The 22950-nt window shown below is 38.8% G+C and overlaps 2 protein-coding genes across 2 annotated transcripts in view; one reads left to right on the top strand and one right to left on the bottom strand.

The window, feature by feature from the left end:
* The window catches only part of ubac2 (UBA domain containing 2), a 24065-nt gene extending 3764 nt beyond the window's left edge, over nt 1–20301 (top strand). The window contains exons 3-9 of the mRNA XM_060860846.1: nt 1829–1948; nt 2213–2319; nt 9043–9166; nt 9402–9449; nt 9929–10186; nt 15619–15726; nt 17673–20301. Coding sequence (XP_060716829.1) covers nt 1829–1948; nt 2213–2319; nt 9043–9166; nt 9402–9449; nt 9929–10186; nt 15619–15726; nt 17673–17780 — 873 coding nt within the window. The 3' untranslated portion in view covers nt 17781–20301. The remainder of the gene's footprint in view (nt 1–1828; nt 1949–2212; nt 2320–9042; nt 9167–9401; nt 9450–9928; nt 10187–15618; nt 15727–17672) is intronic.
* On the bottom strand, nt 3477–6942 carry gpr183b (G protein-coupled receptor 183b). The gene is made up of 2 exons (XM_060860877.1): nt 6803–6942; nt 3477–5438 (listed from the first exon to the last, which is right to left on the bottom strand). Exon 2 carries the CDS (start codon nt 5414–5416, stop codon nt 4343–4345), a length of 1074 nt encoding a protein of 357 aa, XP_060716860.1. The 5' UTR covers nt 5417–5438; nt 6803–6942; the 3' UTR covers nt 3477–4342.
* Nucleotides 20302–22950: the final 2649 nt, after the last annotated feature.

Below are 22950 nucleotides of genomic sequence, written 5' to 3'. Positions count from 1 at the left end.
TTCTGTGTGTGTGTGTGTCTGTTCTGTGTGTGTGTGTGTGTGTCTGTTCTGTGTGTGTGTGTGTGTGTCTGTTCTGTGTGTGTGTGTGTCTGTTCTGTGTGTGTGTGTGTCTGTTCTGTGTGTGTGTGTGTGTGTGTGTGTGTGTGTGTGTGTCTGTTCTGTGTGTGTGTGTGTGTGTGTCTGTCTGTTCTGTGTGTGTGTGTCTGTCTGTTCTGTGTGTGTGTGTGTGTCTGTTCTGTGTGTGTGTGTGTGTGTGTCTGTTCTGTGTGTGTGTGTGTCTGTTCTGTGTGTGTGTGTGTGTGTCTGTTCTGTGTGTGTGTGTGTGTGTCTGTTCTGTGTGTGTGTGTGTGTGTGTGTCTGTTCTGTGTGTGTGTGTGTGTGTGTGTGTCTGTTCTGTGTGTGTGTGTGTGTGTGTCTGTTCTGTGTGTGTGTGTGTGTGTGTCTGTTCTGTGTGTGTGTGTGTCTGTTCTGTGTGTGTGTGTGTGTGTGTCTGTTCTGTGTGTGTGTGTGTGTGTGTGTCTGTTCTGTGTGTGTGCGTGTGTCTGTTCTGTGTGTGTGCGTGTGTGTCTGTTCTGTGTGTGTGTGTGTGTGTGTGTCTGTTCTGTGTGTGTGTGTGTGTGTGTCTGTTCTGTGTGTGTGTGTGTGTGTCTGTTCTGTGTGTGTGTGTGTGTGTCTGTTCTGTGTGTGTGTGTGTGTGTGTCTGTTCTGTGTGTGTGTGTGTGTGTGTGTCTGTTCTGTGTGTGTGCGTGTGTCTGTTCTGTGTGTGTGCGTGTGTCTGTTCTGTGTGTGTGCGTGTGTCTGTTCTGTGTGTGTGCGTGTGTCTGTTCTGTGTGTGTGCGTGGGTCTGTTCTGTGTGTGTGCGTGGGTCTGTTCTGTGTGTGTGCGTGGGTCTGTTCTGTCTGTGTGCGTGGGTCTGTGCTGTGTTTGTGTGTGTGTCTGGTCTGTGCTGTGTTTGTGTGTGTGTCTGGTCTGGTCTGCCTGTGTGTGTGTCTGGTCTGGTCTGCCTGTGTGTGGGTCTGGTCTGTCCTGTCTGTGTGTGGGTCTGGTCTGTCCTGTCTGTGTGTGGGTCTGGTCTGTCCTGTCTGTGTGTGGGTCTGTGCTGTGTTTGTGTGTGGGTCTGGTCTGTCCTGTCTGTGTGTGGGTCTGGTCTGTCCTGTCTGTGTGTGGGTCTGTGCTGTGTTTGTGTGTGGGTCTGGTCTGGTCTGCCTGTGTGTGGGTCTGGTCTGTCCTGTCTGTGTGTGGGTCTGGTCTGTCCTGTCTGTGTGTGGGTCTGGTCTGTCCTGTCTGTGTGTGGGTCTGGTCTGTCCTGTCTGTGTGTGGGTCTGTGCTGTGTTTGTGTGTGGGTCTGGTCTGGTCTGCCTGTGTGTGGGTCTGGTCTGTCCTGTCTGTGTGTGGGTCTGGTCTGTCCTGTCTGTGTGTGGGTCTGGTCTGTCCTGGTCTGTGTGTGGGTCTGGTCTGTCCTGGTCTGTGTGTGGGTCTGGTCTGTCTGTGTGTGGGTCTGTGTTTGGTGTGTGTGTGTGTGTCTGGTCTGTTCTGTGTGTGGGTCTGTTCTGTGTGTGTGTGTGTTTCTGGTTTGTTCTGTGTGTGTGTGTGTGTGTGTGTGGGTTTGTTCTGTGTGTGTGTGTGGGTCTGTTCTGTGTGTGTGGGTCTGTTCTGTGTGTGTGGGTCTGTTCTGTGTGTGTGGGTCTGTTCTGTGTGTGTGGGTCTGTTCTGTGTGTGTGGGTCTGTTCTGTGTGTGTGGGTCTGTTCTGTGTGTGTGTCTGGTCTGTTCTGTGTGTGTCTGGTCTGTTCTGTGTGTGTGTGTGTGTGTGTTCCTTGTTGACTGTAGTTGTGGAGGCTGCTGTGTGGGAGACTAATCTGTCTGGATGTAAAGGACACGTTCTGCAGCAGTCTGCTCATCTACAACTTCCGCATATTTGAGAGGAGGTTCGGCAGTCGCAAATTCGCTGTAAGTCTTTCCACATTGTTGTGTTGTGTGAACAGAAAGTGTTTTTAAAGTGTCATCAGCTACCAGAGTCAGTGTTGTCGTGTGTCCCAGAGAACCTGGTGAAACGAGACAGGACGAGTGCAGAATTGCAGGCGTTTCTGACTTGGCATATTAATAAAAACTGGATTTCCTGTTGTTGTATTTCAAACCACTGAAATGTTTCTTTAAACAATGATTTCACATCAGGATTATCTTGTGACCGATGTGCCCTCTTGTTTTACACAGTCCTTCCTGTTTGGAACCTGGGTTCTGTCTGGATTTCTGGACTTCCTGTTGGCCAAGGTTGTTCACTTCCTGTTTGAGCTGCAGGTGGACGTGCTGCCGGCCGGACTGTAAGTCAACAACTGTTTGATCGATTGATCACAGCTACAAGCACACCTACACATTTAATATAATGCGTTGTCATTAAGTATTTAACATCCTTATTGCATAGAAACATCCAGAAACATCATGCAGTTATACGTCTCGACCACTTGAGGGCGCTGCGTTCATAAAGAGTGTGGTGATTTGACGCCCTTTGATTAAATCATGACTTACTTTTCTTTTCTGTTAGATTTTTCCTGCCTAATTGTTTTACCTCAACATTAATCTTAACAACCCCTGACATGAGCTTTTCCTGTGCTTCTGGTGGCTTTGGTTGAACTCTTTGTTCATGGTTGGTGAATTAAGGTTCACATTTTTGACAAGCAATAAAACACATCCCAGAAATAAAGTAAGACCTATTTTTCACCATTAAACAAATAAATATTTAGCTTTATAAAACGTCAACAGCTTTTTTTAACCTTTGTTCTGCTGTAAACAAAACAAAAAAAGGAGCCATTTTCTAAACCGCTGGTTTTCATAGCCAGCTAATTGAAACATTATTGATCCAGTTCAAGAAGAACTTTGTTTCTGTAAGTACTTATTAGCGTGTGATGACTTTGGATGACGCTTTTCTGTAGCACGAAAGTCATCACTCCTTCGAAACAAACGGTTTAATAACAATTGTTTGTTTTTTACTGTAGCAAAATCACACGCTGACGGCTAGTTTTATTATCGCTGTTAATCATTTACTTGTTTTCGTTATGTAACTATTTATTAACTTGCGTTGATGCTTATCTTCCATACACCTATGTACGCTGATGAAATTAGCCAGATTTCGGCTGTAATAAGAGCTAACAGTATTTTGTGCCTTTCACTTACACCTGCTTAGTAAAGTTTGATTGGACTTATTGATGTTTTAAGGAATACACTTCCCCAGACTGGATAATCTAACGTTTTAAAACGACGCTTTTAAGCAGTATAGGATACCTCTGGCGTTAACTTTCAGCTCATTTGGGACTGAAAAATTGAGACACTTCAGATGGACTCGAAGGACACGACTTGTCCTGAAAATGCTGTATTAAAAGTAAAAAGTAAATTTATCTACTGTTTGAGGCTTTTTTGTGCTTTCTAGTGAAACGTTTTGTGAAATGAAATGCTTATTCTATTCACACAAACTGGACTCATATTTAAACAGAACATTCAAAGCTGTATTTCAGTATACAGTATACAATACAATACCCTTCCTGTCAGAAATCCCATACTGTTGACAATGTAGAATTACTGCTAGGACACATTTCTACATTCTACATACACATGTTGTCCACATCTGATATGTCCCACAATTCCCGTAGTCTTAACACACTATAATGGAAAGATCTACAGTACTTTGACGTTCTGCAGCTCTCCTCAGATCTATTCTCTGAATGTAATCCATCTTAAGCCCTATTCGGACAGGATTATTGTTATCAGGAAGTAGGGTAATGGAGTTATTACCACAGTATCTGTGATTTTTTTTTTTTTAGTCCCACTCTTACCAGTGTGTCAGATATACATCCCATGTGAATTGATGTGTTTGTAAAGATGTTCTATTTCACATCCTGTGTGGAAAGAGTTTTTGCTTTTCTAGAATGGAGACACTTCAGGAAGTGGTCTTTTGTATTACGTCAAAGCGGTACTAACCTTAAATTATTTGTTGACAACTTTTTCCAATGTTTCTTTGAATGGCTCAGGGTTCTGCCTTCCTAAACTGGGTTCTACATTATTCCTTTTCTCAAAGGAAAGCCTCTTTTATTTTGGTTTGAGTCCCCCTGTGGGACAGAGAACAAATCTGGACCGTACTAAACTAATAACAGATAAAAGACACGAGCACTCAGCAAGTGTTTAAAACAACAGTTAAAGTTTTCCATGAAGATATGAAATCTATTTGAGAACTTGTTTTGGTGTGAAGAAAATCTTCATGTGCCAACACTTCCTTCAAAAAAACTGCAAAAGTGCAACTTGGTCACAGTCAAAACACGTATGTCCGAAGGCTTCCATGAGCTGTGTGGTGGTTCAGGAGTTTTTGTCGATGGTTTTCAGGGTCAGGGGTCTGTTGTGGTGGGTTAAATGGGTTTGTTGTTCATTAGTTCCCGAGCTGTCAGGTGAACTTGGTGCTGCACTGGAGAGTGACGGGCTGACCTGGCGTTTCAGTAGGTTCAACACTTTCTTCTTGTAGCCACTGCAGGCAAAGCAGTAAACAAATGGATCAAGGCATGCGTTGAAGTTCATGAGGCACACGGTGATGTGCAGTGAGATTTGGAAAGCGTGCAGCTCTTCGCAGTCCGGCTCGTGCACAAGCTTCCGGATCATGTACTGAAGCAGGTCCACGTGGTACGGGCTGAAACACACAACGAATACCACCACCACGCCAGCAATCACCGCCCGTGCCTTATGCGTCCTTCCAGATCGCTCAGTCAGACGGTTGGACTTGGCAGCTCTCCGTAGTCTGTGTGAGAGCGCTGAGTAGCACAGGAGGATTATTCCCAGTGGGATCCCATAGCCTAAAACCACAGCACCAATCAGAAGGTAAGGCAAGCCTGGGACAGTGTGCTCGAAATTAGGGTACTCCATGCATGTAATCCTGCCATCGTGCTCCTCATAAGTCATGGTCATGGTCAGTAATGGCAGCGTCTGTGCCAACACCAGCACCCACATTAACAAACAAATGAGCTTCACGTTCCGTATATTCCGGAGCCACACACACTTTGGCCGTAGCGCTACGGACACAAAACGATCCACAGCGAGGCAGGTCATAAAATTAACACCAGCGTAGGCATTGATGTAAAAAAGCAGAGCTGAGGCCTTGCATAGTCCCTCTCCCATGGGCCAGTGGAAGCCCAGAGCGTAGTAGACGGCCCGTAGAGGCAGCGCCAGGCAGAAGAGTAAGTCTGACATGGCCAGGTTGGCTGAGTACAGCGTGCTGGAGTTGAGCTTGGTCACCTTGGTGTAGATGATGTGCAGCACCAGACCATTACCGAGCAGCCCCACTGGACAGATGATTGAGTAGGCCAGCGGCATGAGCACACGTGCCACTAGATAGTGGGAGTAGAGATTGGTGCAGTTGAGGTTCGCTGGTTCAGACATCATCACAGACTGGTAAATCAAGAGACTGAAAGCAGAAATGGAAGTCTGCATTGTAAGTTCTACTTTGGAAACAAAACAAAGTACACATTTTTACATTTGGTCTATTTTTATCAAAACACCTGTGCATCCGCAAAACCATTAGATTGTAGAGAACAAAGGTTTCCTCAATGGTTTCTCGGTTAAATATAAGGTTCTGCTTCACACTTCAGAGCTTTTTAGAGTTTTCATAAAAGATCATATAAGATTTCACCAGGAGAACCTGAGTAAAGAGCCTAAGAAGAGGTATTCATCTCAAATATGCTCTGAAAACAATGAAATTAAATTATTCTGATGTAATCTCCAGCACTTCATTTTAGAAAGCTGTAACTTTTAACCACATAAGAACCGGTATCTAATAAACAGATGTTTCTTTTGGTTTCTAAAGTTATTTAAATGCTTGCATGACCATAAACACTGATTATGCCAGAAGAAAAATCTGAAAAGCTTCTGCATTTGATTTCTGAAGGTTTTTTTTTTTTAGAATGTCGTCAACAGCAATATACCGCATGCAGAAATGTCTTATCAGCACCAGATGAATTACATCACCGTTAACAAAACGAACTAAACAAACAAAAATAGTAGAAGATAAAAGCCAATGAAAGGACTGGAACGAAACTGAGTGCTAAAAAAATAAAACCTTTACAGAAAAGGTGTTAAAACGCATCTCAAAACAGCAGGCTGACTTTAGTTCTGTACATAGTTACATCACCTTAATTACCTGGAAATTGTCGTCCCTGTACGGAACGATCCCAAAGTAGTGCCTCATAAAATGAGAGAAATGCTGAAATGATCTCAAATGATCTCTGCTCAGAAAGTGGCACCAAACGTGTATGGTATTTCCCCCTCGAAAAGGTCTTTATACACATGGCAACAGACTATTTACTCATGTTTACTAGTAACAGTGACTAATAAACAGATGTTTCTTTTGGTTTTTAAAGTTATTCAAACATTTTCATGACCACAAACACTCAGTATGCCAGAAAAAAAGCTGAACATCCATAATAATGTATTTTTATACTGTATGTTTAATTAGACAATAATGCGAATTCTGAAAAGCTGCTGCATTTGATTTCTGAAAGTTTTGTCAGCTTTTTGAAAATTTTCCCTAATAATTTAACATTTTATTTCTAATATTATTTGTTTTATTATTTCCGATCTTTGTCTAGATTCCTATTAATTAAATAAACCAGATAATTAATTAGGTGAATTTATGTTTACAACGAACCCATTTTTTTTTTTTCCAATTATTGATTACATGCAATAGTGGAAATATATGTATTTAGTTACTGCTACATTTTCATTTTTTTTCTCCTTCAGCCTTAAAACGAATCCTAAAAAATCAGGACTCACCCAACAGTTGATCAGCTTATTCCTCTGATCAGGCAATGCAGAGTTTCTTGTGCATCTCAAACTAAGACTCGCTTCACTTTCACACACTGTCTATATGAATGTTTGTGTAGACGCTCGACTCCGAGGCAGGTCGAAGCTGTCAAGAAAACCACACCGACTTCTTTTCCTCTTTGTGCTCATTTTTTCTCCTCCTCCATTCTCAAGTCATGAGGCGATTGGGGTTTGTTTTGGAGAAGTAAAACTCATTCTTCAGACAGTATGACATTAATATAGAAACTAATCTAAAGGGCATTTTTTGAATATTACTATAACTTGATCAGAGATCTGATGTCCTTAGACAAAAATAGACAAAAAATTCTTGCCGATCTTTTTGCTGCAAGACAAATCACACTTATATTTACACATTCATTCTGAAATATCACACATTTCTGTAGTACCAAATCAAACAGGGACTACTTTCTGTTAAGAGATGTCTCATGGAAGGAGTCTCCGGTATCAGCACCACAACACACACACCACAAACTTTAAGCTTTCCGTATCCTTAAGCGAACGGAACCAACGAGTATGACGTTTTACTTTGTTTATAAATAGAAAAGTCAGAATTATTAGGCATCCTCCTGTATAGTATGTGTAGATACAGTGTAGTTGCTGTTTTAATAAGCTCCAGTCTTCTGGGAAGGCTTTCCACTACATTTTCATGTGTGGCTGTGGAGATTTGTGATCATTCAGGCACTAGAGCTTTAATGAGGTCAGGGTCAAATGTTGGAGTGAGGATGTGACCGGTTTGGGGGGAACACAACCCCATTGAGTGTATGAAGTTAAGGTATACACAAATGTTGGTCTCTGTACTCTGTGTATTTATATGTATAAAGTCTTTGAATTAAGTTTTTTTTACGTCTGGGGAAGAGTGTTCAAATATTTTTCCTTCAGTTAACGTCATATTATCTGTCGACGGAAAAAGACGTTCCTCTCTGTGGTTCTTTCTCCCGCTCACTCTTCTCTACTCTCCAGAATTCACATTTCTGAAGGTTCCCCTTTCATGTGCTGTTAATAACTTTGATTCACTTGATCACTGGTTACAGAAAATTAGGCAACGTTTTAAACCAGGTCACGGATCACACGTCTCGAAAAGAGTTAGCGGATTCTGTTGATCAGCTATTTTCTTTCAACCACAATATTCTTGTGTTCCTCATTGTGACCTATTTTGCAATGCAAATTTGCATCACTGAAAAAGCCTGTGCTTTCTTATTGTGTTTCATCCTTGACTGCTTGTTGAACTTGAGGTGTCTTTTTAATACAACCCTCTTTACCAAGCCCCAGGGTATGTTCTTGTCTGTTCCTCCACAGGGGCTGTTATAGCGCTAATGGCAACGTGTTGAGATGAGGAGGGGGAGGGGGGAATAATGCGTGTGGTTTCTTCACTTTGTACTTCGTACTCATGTATTTATAAGGAAGGGAAACCGAGGTGACTAAGTGATTGAGCTGTTTATTCACACATACGCCACAGGTGTGAAAGATGAAAACGTAAAATGTATAACGCTAAACTGCACGTAAACAGAGCGTTAGGGTAAGCATCAGAACATTAAAAAAAAAAAAAAGGTACATGATACACATGTGCTTCACTATTTTTGGTTTGCTAAAAAACGACTAGCAAAACATGCCACGTTAAAAAAAAACCTTATTGGTGTTTTTAATGTTTAAATAATTAGCTAATGAAGGAAGGTCAGGAAAAATGATAAGACATTAATTAAACACTAAAACACAAGACTTCCTGTAGCGTGTCTATTAAACACAGTGCTGCACTATTTTGCACTAATATGTCTCTCTCTCTCTATCCATCTCTCTCTTTCTGTCTCTCCCTCTATCTATCTATCTATCTATCTATCTCTCTCTCGCTCTCTCTCTCTCGCTATCTATCTATCCATCTCTCTCTCTCTCTCTATCTATCTATCTATCTATATCGCTCGCTCGCTCGCGCTCTCTCTCGCTATCTATCTATCTATCCATCTCTCTTTCTCTCTCTCTCTCGCTGTCTATCTATCTATCTCTCGCTCGCTCGCTCACTCTCTCTTTCGCTATCTATCTATCCATCTATGTCTCACTCTCTCTCTCTCGTTATCTATCTATCTATCCATCTCTCTCTGTCTCTTTCTCGCTATCTATCTCCCCATCTCTCTCTCTCTTTCTATCTCGCTATCTATCTATTCATCTCTCTCTCTCTCTCTCTCTCTCTCCCCTAGACTGGGTCCAGTCTTTGCCCTCTTTGTGCCTTTCTTCTGTTCCATCCCTCGTGTTCAGGTCACACAGTTGCTGCGCTACTTCTCGATCAGCAACAAGTCTCTTGTGTACATCGTGGGCCTGCAGGTAAGCTGTGTGACGTGATGCAAAGACTTTCACAAGTGCATGAAGATAAACGGTGATAATGACCATGCTCTCTGTTCCTGCTCTGCCCACATACAGCTAAATAAATTGTTTCATGATGCCTCTGATCTATAACATTTAATTAGATTACTTATTTCATCATCACTAATAACAAGCACTTGTTTGTACGTGGATTAAATAATCACCTCAGTTTCTTTTGTGTTTCTGTCTCTAACAGCTGTTGACCTCCAGCACTTACATGTGGGTTGTAGCTTTTAGCGGATTGGTAAGTACAAATCCTAATGTGACGTTTTGAAATTTCACCTGCCAAAAACTTTCTCACCAAATCCACATGTAATCTATAAATCTGCACAGTCTTTCACCTCGACTTACATTCGTATTGTTCTTAAACTGATAGTTTGGGGTCATCGTCAATCATTTCTGAACATTTCACACTTCTTCCCAAGGCAACATCGGTTTCATTTCAGATGCTCTGCTTGATTTTGGATGAAAACTTTGTTACACTCGTGCACAATTTATGTTTTTATTTTATTTTTTTTGTTTGTTTGTTTTATAGAATTATAATAATAATAAGAATATTATAATAATAAGAATATTATTACATGTTTGAATCCTACAGTTTTAAAAGCCCACGTGTTCTTATTCATCCCCGGATTTGTCCTGACAAATCACACTGTTATATCTGTGTGTGTCTCTGGTGTGCTGTTCTACAGTAACATTTCGGTTGTGTGTGTGTGTGTTCAGGTCTCAGGCATGCTGTACTACAGTAACATGTTGAATCTCCAGCGGTTCCTGTGTGTTCCGCGGTTTTTGGCACGCTGCAGCTGTAAGTTCCTGGAGCCCATGTTCTCAAGCACAGAGCCACGTGCTGAGGCTCCAGTGGGGATGGGAGCCACGTTGGACATCCAGCGACAGCAGCGTATGGACATGCTGGACCAACAGCTACTGCTCTCACAGCTCGCCCAGCTCAGAAGAAACCCCCAGCAGCCACCACCACAGCAGGTACCACCTACAATCACTGCTATGTTAAGTGTTCTAAGGGAGAATTTACACCCGTCATGTTTATTTTACTAACTGACAGAAAGATACGCCCACTGAGCACGTTATTGTGAACACCACCTGTACATCTACTCATTAATGCAGTAGTTATGGTTAACATCGTCCATTAGAAATTGTGATCTCGGTGATTTTGTCTGTGGCATAATTGTTGGTGTCAGATGAGCAGGATTTTCACATCGTTAAAGTTTACTCAGAATGGTGAGACAGTTAATTCATCAAACATCGAAATGGTGAAATATAGTGATCTCAGTGACTTTGACCCCATAGTGGCATAGTGGCAGGCTGCATTGAGTGTTTGAGGAATCTCATGGGGTTTTCACACACAGTAGTTCTGCAGACACAGAAAGGGGACAGAGGTCAGAAGAAAGTATTCATGCTGCTTCAAGCTGAAAATACCGCTCTTTACAACCGAAGTGAACAGAAAAGCATCTCCAAATGCACAAGAAGTATAACCTTGAGGCAGATAAGATAAGATAATAAGATTGGTAAAACATCTCACATATACACACACACACACACACACACACACCCATAGCCTACACTGAGGCCCTAAACTAAAACTCCTTTAGAAAGCACAAACCATTAGGAACAACTATTTATACTTTCTTCTGTTCTGTTTTTTTGTCCAAACTTCAGAATTGTTTTAGATTTATTTATTTGTTTTTGTTTATTTCTATTTTTGCTTTGTCTAATAATTCAGACACATTTGAATAATTTCAATTATCAATCTTTTTCAATAAGTAAAAATAAAATTACAAAAGTTACAAGATATTGTAATTATTGTAATTAATCATTTTTAATTATTAGTGTGTTTTTAATACTGTGTGTGTGTGTGTGGGGGGGGATTTCCTGCATGTAGCTACACACACAAAAGAAACATAACAGATGGTGCTGCAATTCTCATGGCCTGTTCTTGGTTTGATCGTTTTTTGTTTTTTTTTCTTCACTCAGCCAGTTCTCAACCACAAAGAGAAAATTTCAACTTGACCACGTGTGAACAGCAAGTTTATTGTCTTATCAAACAGAAAGTGACCGTGATACTTTACTTACACATTGTACCCATCTGCTCATTTACAGTAGAGTGCAGACACATTTGCTGGTAGCTTGTTGGTTAATTTGCCCAGTAAGGACACAAATCTTACACATAAAAAGGTAAAATAGTTTCATAATTCTGGTTTAGTCATATTTAGACTGTGGTTACCATGGTAAAGTAGTTTTAGTTCTGTTAACCTGAAATTTCAGTTGCCTTAAGGTACTCTCGTGAAGCAATGGAGTACTATAATCTTTGCCTGTTTTGTTGCTTAGAGACTTAGACTATGTATTGTTTATCCATAGAATTTATCTGTAATATTCCGTGTTGAACTTGTGCCGCTGTTCCTGTCGGTAAGGAATCCTACGTGGTGTTTTAAAACGGCTTCCACTCGTAACCCGGTGCAGTCGGTTGTGATCGATTTAGAAGTCGGTGTTTCGCCAAGTGAGTTAGCGCCACCTGACCATCACATCCATACGTAGTTCTTTCCAAAACTGTACCACCAATCTGAAGTTACACAATGTGCAGAAAATCTGCAGCGTTACAATTTCCCTTTACTGGATCCAAGAGGCCCAAATCTGTTCCAGCATGACAATGCACCTGTGCACAAAACCCCTGAACTATAATGCTATAATAAGGTGCTATAATGACAGACATGGTAGTGTCATAGTTGTAAAGACTTCCAGGAAATTTATTATCAGATTTTTACACAATTACACAAAGCATCTTTTACATTTCTTGGATGTAATTACAAATGGAAAATAAATCCTAAGTAAGCAAATTGCTGTGGTGTAAAACATAAAATTCTTCAGGAATCTTCGATATTTAGTGTTTATATAAACCTACTGATTGTTCTTTTTCTCTTTATAAGGATGCCTGTGATTGGTCTTCATTTGATACAGATGTAGTAGCACTTCATCCATCCATTCATCCATTTTCTACCACTTACCCATTCTGGTTATACTGATGTTGGTAAATTAGCATTAAGAATTATAGCAATTATTATTACAATTGAGCCCTTTTGTCAAATATGTTCGGAGAAAACGAATAAGCGAATGTTTTTGTACAAGAAGATGAGATTGCATGTTTCTGCTTTCTTTCAAAAACCAAAAGGAAGTATGTAACTTCCTGTGTATATGTGCACATTGTGGATACTGATGAAATTTCTCATCCAGTAATCTCATGTCTGATAAACGAGCTACAATTTTTTTGTAACAGTTATATGCAATGAAACATCATTTTATCATAAGCTTAAATGTTTTAGTTTAGCGGTGTCCAGTCTTATCCACAAAGGGCCGGTGTGGGTGCAGGTTTTCATTGTGAGGCTTCTGCTTGGTTGGAATGACAACCTGCACCCACACCGGCCCTTTCCGGATAAGATTGGACACCGCTATTTTAGTTGTATTAGCATCATCCTTTAGATTTTAGCTTGGCAATTGTGAATTTTTCACACATTGACACTTTTTTGTAATTCACTGAAGGGCAAAGGACACCATAACATGGTTTCTGCCATGTGATCTGTTTTCGGAGCTGTTCTGAGGAGCCAATAAAAAACAAGCGGGTTAGATGTTAGGCAAGAAAAGATAAGCATCATGTTGACCAAAATGCTAGATTTGTGTAAATGTTTGCGCAAGCCACAGTGATCTCAAACTTTCCAAAAGGGTTGCAAAAGTTTCAGAACCGCTAATTTTATTCCTTCTCTTGTACATTTGCAAATGTTTATGTAAATCCCACATATGTTATCAGCCGAACGGAACAGCCCTAAAGCGAAGACTAAAGGTCAAACAACTCTATCTCTGATCTAAAAGTGAAGGATCTTTTGACTCACATCTATGCGAATAAGATTATGTAATAGTGTAACAAGACCTTGAGAAGAGCAAGGAGCTAAATTACAGAAACAAAGTCAATTAGAAGTGAAAAAAAATCATTGATTGATTGATAAGTCATTGCAGCACTGTATCCTTTCACCAGTTGTCCTTTCTTGGACCACATTTGGTGGGTACTAACCACTGCATATTGTGAACATCTCACAAAACCCGCTGAGACGTTCTGACCCTGTCGTCTAGACGTCACCGTCTGGCTCTGCTCCTTACACTCGCCCATTTTTCCTGCTTTTAACACATCAACTTCAAGAACTGACTGTTCACTTATTGCCTAATATAATGCCAACCCTTTTGGCGATAACATTTTGGCGATAAAATAGTTCTTATGCTCAATGTTCCGTTCAAACATTAATAGATTTTTGCCTTTGAATGCGTAAATAATATTGAAATTTTGAAGAATTGTGTGGAAATGTTTTGTTGGTCACTAGCTTTTGAACACTGATGAGCTACACTGTTTAGCGTTCTCTCTGCTTCACTGTAATAAATTCAACTCATGAAAGGCCGGATATAGTCGAAAAACGTCACTAATTCGTTGCGGTTCTCTGAACCTGACATTTAGTTCATGGAAAAACCTGATCATTATTCGAGAGCAGTCAGTCAGATGCAAGATGCTTGTGTGGTGTAGCTGTTCCTCTTTTCACATTTAGAAACTGTACTGTAGAGGTGAAACTGAACAGGTGCTCCGTTTAAGCAAATCCACCATTTTAATATGGAAAATACATGTACGCATATTTAATATGAAAAAAGTGCGCAGTTATCCGTGTAGAAAAATGTCTGCTGACGTTTCAGTGAACCTGTGCTTTATCTTATAGCTTTATCTTACATCTACCAACCATGCTACAGTCATCTTCACTGAGGTCACAGTTTTTTTTTTGATGTGATGTTCAGGGTTAATTGCTGTACATTGCACTTACGATTAGATGATTTTGTACCAGCTCTGATCGTCTTCCGTGCGATGAAGATCTCAGACCTATACTGAGACGAGGCCGACTCTGTGAGAATCCTGAGACATCTACAGATCTACCAGCTCCAGTTGGACTCTGTGATACTAAGAGGAGATCTGAACTCTGTGATCCTTACACTAATACAGCATTTGTTTGACTGTATATTTGTAATCACACCCTTTAGTGTCTCCCATATGGGGATGAGGTTCCCCTTTGAGTCTGGTTCCTCTAAAGGTTTCTTCCTTACCAATTTAAGGGAGTGTTTCCTGGCCACTGCTGCCTGAGTCACCTCAGACTTGCTCATTGGGGATAAATACATATACTTAAATAAATACATACATACACACATACATACATACATACTGTGAACTATATATATCTTGAATTTTTATTATATGAATTCTTTATACTTCTCCTTATGTTTACCTTCCGCTCTATGTTTATGTTCTGTAAAGCTGTTTTAAGACAATGTCCACTGTAAAAAGCGTGTGCCAGCGTGTGATCTCAATAAATGCCACCTTTTTCTGGGGAATAGCACAGAATCTAATCTAGGCAACAGAAGAGCCGATGAATTACAGGCCTTGGTTTAGGCTTTCTAGCATTAGTAGGGTTTAAACTTTCTTTTCTGGACAATTCAGTTCAATTTTATTTGTATAGCGCGTTTAGGGATAGATGTTAAAATTTTAAATTAATGTTTTTTTTAATTAATTTTTAAAGTTTAAAGTTTTTAAAGTTATTAAAGTTCCATTTTTGTATTTGTTTATTTATTTATTTTTTATCCTTATTTATTTATTTATTTATTTTCTGTTTCTATACTCATGTAAAGCTGCTTTGAGACAGTGAGGATTGTTAAGCGTTATACAAATACGTTTAATTGAATTGAAAATTAAATTAACAAAGGACATTGTTACAAAGCAGCTTCACAGGAATCTAAAAATTCATTTATATTTATAATGAGTGAAATTTATATTTATACCTAATGAGCAAAAAACTCCCTGAGAGTATATGAGGAAGAAACCTTTAGAGGAACCAGACTCTGAAGCAAGACCCATGCTCATGCGAGTGACATTGGAGATTGTGATTTGTAAATCATTTCCTTTCTTTACCTGTACATGATCAGGTGATGCAGTCAGGTGCAATTGTGTAACCAAGAGCTTATGAGCATCTGCGTTATTTCTGAAGTCATTAGCATGAATTATTTTCTGTTGAAGTTTTCAAATGTTAAATGACGGCGACTCGAACTCAAAACTACTAAAACAACTTTTTCCTATTTTACCTTCATCGTCCTCTTACTTCACTTTTTAAAGCTTAGGACACAGTTTGTGAGCTTTTGTTATATTTTGCCACACAACTCTATATTTTGACTTCTTATTTGGGCTCTGTTAAAAAAAAAAAAAAAGGGGGAAGGAAATATTAGCGACACACACTCACACAGAGCACTATGATACAATCTGAATTGTGCCATTTTACACTTCATTGTATTTTCAAGTTCAAGTTGCTTTTTTATCTCTTCTATAGCAAGGTGGACTCTTCAACCGATTCTTTCCAGGTTTGCGACAAAGAGGTCAAAACTTTAATCACGTGCAGCCGCAGACACCAGCGGACACACCAGTGGCTGAGGAACAGGTCAGGAGACAAACACACACCGTCACAAGCACAAGCAGTAAAAACATCTTTTAAATGGACCTTTTTATGAAATGGAGCCACTTTATTTTCAGCTTAGATTTTGCTTACGTACTTATTAGCGCCTCACACAGTCGTAGCTGGGCTCAACTCGATTTCCTGTTAAGCCATAATCATGTAAAAACAAAGAGGTTGGTTTGGTTACAGGAAAAGAGGAAGACTTGACGGTGCTTCGCGATTGCAGATCAACTTGCAGACTTTATATGACGTTGGGATTCATTAATAAACAAATACATGCATTAAAATAAAATGTTATACAGATACTACAAACGGTTATTATCATATAAAGATATGTAATAACATTAACATGTTAATAATACCACCCTAACGTTCAAGTAAAACCACAGTGTTTTTACAGATATTTTGTTACTTATTTTAGTTTTTTATGTTAACTTTGTGACCACATTCATGACACGGAACATCTGCGAGAGACCTGATCTCCCTCTTTCTCACCCTTTATCAAAGCCTTCATCAAACCCTTTTTCTTCACCAGCATCTCTTTCTCTTTTCTCTCCAAAGTGATTAAGACCGAAGTTCAAGTCAATAGATAAATGAATTGTCCTGAAAACTGTGCTGTAGTTAAAACAATAATTGTTACGAATGCTGACACTAGACACTCCGTCTGTAACTATATACATATAATTTTTTTATTTTTTTTTTAAGTAACTACATTTAATAATTCAGGCACATTCTGGTGTAAAGCTGTACATTGTTGTAGTTGTAGTATAGACGTATAGACCCACATATTTGATTTTGGCTTTACGAAATATATTTGAATGTAGGTTGTATGCCGGGTGCCATTACTTACGCAGCCCTCCCATTATTATCCAGGCTTGGGACCAGCACTGAGAGTTAAATCAGTGGCTCAGTTGTTTTTATTGCCTGTGACTAGATCCCTGTCTGCGGTGATGAGAGTTCAAGTTGTACATCATTACTTTGATGCATAGTGCAAAGAATTAAACTCGGGCAGTCCCCCAAGTACATCATTTTACTTTATAAGTTCAGTTTTTGTCATCAAACTTTTCACTTATCGATAAGCTGCAAGCCCCTGACATATTCTCAGAAAATGACAGATACCAAAAATGATTAATTTTGATTGCATAAGTATCCGTACAAGTAGCACCAACATAACATCCTGTCTGGTTAGTGTGGTGATCTGCTGCTGAATTGGGTTTCTGAAATGCCATTTAGTGACATCTGCACCACTGGAGCTCTTCAGATAACACGTGAGTTCTGGGCGATGGTTATCAAGGAAAAGAGAAATGCACAAGTGTCACAGATCTTTGTGTTACCTGAACGTTTTGACTGAGCAGTTTCCTCAACATAAACGATCGTCTAATGTAGTAGCAGCTGTGAAAGACGGACGAGGAGTTTTTCTCAAAGTCCGATTTCCGTGGAGCAGATTAAACCGAGGAATTGTGCGATTGTTAAAGAAAAAAAGGTACAAAATAACTCAAAATGAAAAAAGGAATCAAGACTCGAGACTATAGTCCATCTGTAGGACAGAAAAAAGGGGGGGAAAAAATAACTTAATCCCACTACACAGAGCTTCGGCAACAGATGGTCACTAGCATGACTTGAAATATAGTGATGTTTGACGACCTGCCTCTTCCTCTGTTGCTTAATCTAATTTAGAGTTTTAGACAGATGATACTGAGATCAGTTGATCATGGCTTTCATTAGACTCAGGTGTGGCTTCTGCTTGGTCTCCATTCTGGAGAACATTGGACACCTGTGAACTAAATAGGTATCTCAAGGTCTCTCAAATCTCTAAAATCAAATGAATTCAATAACTTTCTTGCCTTCTTTCCTTCCTTCCTTCATTCATTCATTCATTCCTCACTCTTTCCTGTCTTCCTAAACTTTGCTTCAATTCTCTTGGCATCCAGGTGGCAAGGCTTATGGAGATGGGGTTCTCCAGAGTGGATGCTCAGGAAGCTCTCAGAGCATCCAACAACGACATCAACATGGCCACCAACTTCCTGCTTCAGCACTGAGGCCGAGCATCACAGGGCGAAGCAGAGGGCGAAGGAGACCGAAACTGAGCTGCAGCGACTGGAAAACACGACGTACAGACCACCATGTTGGAAGACTGGAAAAGTAAAGGACTCTCTAGAGCTTGTGCTGTCACTTCCTCTCAAACTGCTCTGTGATTGGGTCCTGAGGAGCTGCTGAAGCTGCTGCTGCTGCTGCTGCTGCTAATGTTTCCTACCCACGTCAGCAGAATAGAGCCAAGATGGTGGCGGGGGACAAGCGCAGTATTCTCTCAGGGCTTGTGTTCTCTGGCCTCGTCGTCCCTCTACAACCTCAGCACTGCACATTCTGATTAATAAGCCCACTTGGTGGTGCTGTTGCTGATGATGATGATGATGATGATGATGATGATTATATGAAAGCTCTGTGATTGAAGAGTCTTAAAAGGAAATCAAGGCCTAAAAGACTCGTATTTAGAAATAGATCTGGACTAATGGAATATAATAATCTAGCAAAAACTTTATTTTCACAATATTTCCTTCGCCATGTTTCTTAGTTTTGGTCAGAAGGCTATTATAGATACGTAATAGAAGTCACCTAAAATCTTTTCTGTAAATATCTGCCTATTCATTCAGGACATAGAAACTTGGAGTCACCTTCATTCTATAACAGGTATAACAGGCTGTGCATATTTTCTGTTCCCTGGATGATACCCTCAAGCTTACAACATTTATACCTTTATAATGTACAGTATCTTTAACCCAGTAAAGTGTGTAATGTATCAATTTTTCCAAAAAAAAAAACATGAGTACAAATTATATTAAAGGTACAAAGGTGAAACCTGTATAATCACGAACAAGACCAGAATCTCATGCAAATTTCTATTGTTCAGAGTAATCTGGGGAAAAAACACGTTTCCACTCCTGTATTTATATCGAACAACAGCTTCCAGCAAAGAGAATTAAAGGTAACGTGTTTTTTTCTGAGATACGTGACGTATCTACTGTGATGTAGATACAGTAGACTGAGAATAAGACACTCAGAGCCAAGCGCTATCTGCCCTCTTCCACATACATGAGCTTACAGATGCCCACTCTTCTATTGCGCCACTCGTTCTCCCCAAATCCGCACCTCCCAAAGGTTGAAGAAAGACATAAAAGCCGGTGGTTGTTACGATTATATAGCAGTATAGTAAACGTAATTCTAGGTGATCGATATTGTTTGAAGCATGTACAGTGCATGGGTTTGTATTTATGGAAATGATCTTGGGTGACAAATCTTAATTATTTGCTAAATTATCCTCATAGCTTCAGGTCAATAAATAAATAAATAAATAAAACAAGCAGATATTAAATATGTTTTAATTGTGTTAAATATAAGGAAATTGTGTAACATTTTGATTTTTCACCAAACAGTCCCTGGCTCTCAATTTGTGAAACCTTGAAAACAACGTATAATCTCTAAAATTTAAACCTTTTGATATATATATATATATATATATAATTTTTTGACATAACCAGCTATTTTAGCATGTAATTATTTATTATTAATTAATAATAATTTAAAAAGGTAGGATTATAAACTATATGAACGTACGAGGACTAAAACGTACACAATATTCCATTCAAACAAATGCAGTCGATCACCAGAGACATATGTTTCCTGATCTTCATGTCGCGAGACTTGCTAACAAAAAAATACAAATCTGTCTCATCCAAAATCTCTTTCTTCTTGAGAAATGTCAGCTATACTGAGCGGAATCGCCCTTTTCTTAAAATAATACCATCATTTTGCCTCCTAGGTGCTGATATGTTTTGAGAAATCTTCAACTTTAGATTTCAATTTGAAGTCTGCTGTTTTACAAGTTTACTCATTTTTCAAGATTTGAGCAAGATGTCAGTAAAGCAAGTATATACGCATTTGGACATGTATTCGTGCAGAAGATGTTGAGTGAAATGTATCACCCTAATTACAAAACAAACTAAGAAAGAAAACGTCTTGATAACTTGACATTTTAACAAACTATCCCTTTAATTCTTATGCTGTTCCTGCTATCCAAGAAGGCTGCCATTGAAATTTTGATTCATAGCGATAATTCAACACTGGTTGAGTTTCTTATTCCAACAAGTTGATGTTGGTGATGATGCTTTTTAAAGTTTATCATAAAAAAGATGAATTATTATTATTATTATTATTGCTATTATGTGGGAATCTGTACAGTAATTCAGCATTATCTCTCTTTACTCAGCCGTCTGTCTTTGGATGAGCTCAAGTTCTGGACAACATTTTCACATGTTTAAGTATGAATGTTATTTATTGTGAAGAGTCTCTTTGTGATTTCACATTTGTAATGTTATTATTTTTTTTTAAGTCACTAATGTTGGTTGTCTAATCGTCCACCATATTTTTTTTTATTTTTATTTCGATAAAAAAGATGAATGCCATGCTGCTGATTTGCTAATATTGTAGCAGTGGATATGCTACTGTAAAAAAAAAAAAAAACATTAAAATCTCTAGAATTAAACTTCTTTCCTTTAATACGAATGTAAAGATTCTTTATTTTTAGAACTGTGAGTTCTAGTTTTTGCATCATTGCAATAGAACTGCAATAGAATTAGTTACTATTTCTCTTTTTAATTGGGCAATACTGACGCCTGGTGGTCATTTAATGACACTGCAGAATTAGAATCACATCAGAATCAGATTTATTGGCCAATTGTCACTCATGTGACAGCATGATATAGTCTTTAACTTTTAGTAATTTTAATAAATGATATCATGTAGTGTCAATATAAGTACTGCAAAAAGCTAAACATGTAGGAAAGAAGTATGTAAACTGAACGATGAGAGAAAAGTGAAGCACTGAAAGGAAACAGGAACAAAAATGATAAGGAAAAAAAAAGAAAGCGAGGCTAAAAGGGAGGGAAAAAACAGAAAAAAAAACAAGAATGAAACGCAGGAAGTAATCAAGCAAGGATGGAATGAAGTAAGAAAGAAAGAAAGAAAGAAAAAAGAACAGAGAAAGAAAGAAAGAAATAGTACGAGAAAGAAAAAAGAAAGAAAGAACAAATAGGAAGATAAGAAAGAAAGAAAAAAGAAAAAGAAAGAAAGAAAGAAAGAACAAATAGTACGAGAAAGAAAAAAGAAAGAAAGAACAAACAGGAAGATAAGAAAGAAAGAAAAAAGAAAGAAAGAAAGAAAGAACAAATAGTACGAGAAAGAAAAAAGAAAGAAAGAACAAACAGGAAGATAAGAAAGAAAGAAAGAAAGAAAGAAAGAAGAACAAATAGGGAGAAAGAAAGAAAGAAAGAAAGAAAGAAAGAAAGAAAGAAAGAAAAAAGAACAGAAAGAAAGAAAGAAAGAACAAATAGTACGAGAAAGAAAAAAGAAAGAAAGAACAAACAGGAAGATAAGAAAGAAAGAAAGAAGAACAAATAGGGAGAAAGAAAGAAAGAAAGAAAGAAAGAAAGAAAGAAAGAAAGAACAAATAGTACGAGAGAGAAAAAAGAAAGAAAGAACAAACAGGAAGATAAGAAAGAAAGAAAGAAAGAAAGAAGAACAAATAGGGAGAAAGAAAGAAAGAAAGAAAGAAAGAAAGAAAGAAAGAAAGAAAGAATCAGTGACGTATAGACAGAGTATCTATAACGTGCCCTGTGTGTAACTACACGCCTAACCAGTAGATGTCAGTGTGAATAATAAAAGCCGCCATCATGTCTTTCTCCAGATAAACCCGCCTTCTGCGCGCTGATTGGCTCAACATGTACCAAACGACATGTATTGTCCAATCAGCGAAATGCATGTGCCGCGATTATAGCGTGCGCGCGCAGACGGTGGAGCCTCGGCATACAGCTAGCTGGCTGTTCGGTTTGTAGCGAGAGGAGATTATATTAAATTTTCTCTGCTTGTTCATTTACAGATACAGATCCGCCATGAGCGACAACGAGAAGGAGTTTGTGGTGAAAGTACGTAAGGATAATGTGTTTTTTTCGATAAAAAAACACTTTAAAAACGTCGTGTTCAGGGAAACTGCGTTAAAAATAATTGCTAGCGTAATGCTGCTAATGCTGCTAGCTAACAAACGCAATCTATTGTGAAATGCTTTAGTGTGTTTAGCGAGCGAGCTAGTTAGCTACGTTAAATGGCTGCTAGATAAGGATATTTATTTTATTTTATAATTCGCTGCTTATTATTTCATCATCTAACGCGTCGCTGTTCTATATTTAGATGTTATCGCTAATATCCATCACCGCGCCGAGGCCTAGCGATGTAGCTTAGCATAGGTTAGCTTAGCATAGGTTAGCTTAGCATAGGTTAGCTTAGCATAGGTTAGCTTAGCATAGCTAGTTTATATTGTGAGATGTAAAGCACGACGCAGGCCGCTTGTGGCGCAAACTTAATTGGCTAAACACCAACTTCTAATTCGACTACAACCGAGAGCATGAGATTTAGGTGTGGAAGCCATTTTTTGTGCACTATGTAGGGAACAGACGGTGGTTTAATATCCGTCATGAAGCCAACTCCGTCTGCGTTAATACAGAATATTACAGATAATATCACGTAAATGCTGTGTATAAACAATAAAAAAAAATTAACAACATTTTAGTTGTCTTTTTTAGTGACTATTTATCAGCTAAAATATTTTTTTTCTTCCAAATGACAAACACGTGGTTGCGCCGTTTAAAGGTTACAATTTAACCTGGATTTAATATCTAAATAAAAGAAAGAAACGTGTCTGAAAATCCGAATTAAAAAAGGCATGTAAACCCTAATTTAGCTCTTTTTATTTGATCAGATTATTATTGTTTTTTTGTTTTGTTTTTTTTGTAGCCGACTTATTGATGATAAAGGGACTGTGGGAAGCAACAGGAAATATCTTTTTACTCTAGTGTCATTTATAAATGAGGAAATCCTGTGTTTGTAAAAGTAACAGCGCTGAATTTGTTTTTCTGGTCAATCCAAAATGGTGGACAATCTTAATTTATCTTGGGTCAAAAGGTTAAAGGAAAAATACCCTCTGAAACACAGTATATAATTGTATTGAAAGATCTGCCATGTCTTTAGCAATTACTTTTTTTTTTCTTTCACAATCTAACAGCAATTAGTGTACAAGTTCTGGAAGCAGGAAATACTGGCCTCAAATGTTTAGAAGCCAACTTCTAAATCCAACAGTCACAGCCAAGACTCTGTTCAGCT

This window comes from Tachysurus vachellii, chromosome 24 (genome assembly GCF_030014155.1).
Source record: "Tachysurus vachellii isolate PV-2020 chromosome 24, HZAU_Pvac_v1, whole genome shotgun sequence".
Lineage (NCBI taxonomy): Eukaryota > Metazoa > Chordata > Actinopteri > Siluriformes > Bagridae > Tachysurus > Tachysurus vachellii.
This window is presented reverse-complemented; position numbering and strand designations above follow the sequence as displayed.

Bases quoted from the DNA above. Each gene is read 5' to 3' on its own strand.
- gpr183b (XM_060860877.1), bottom strand. From the start codon at position 5,416: ATGATGTCTGAACCAGCGAACCTCAACTGCACCAATCTCTACTCCCAC.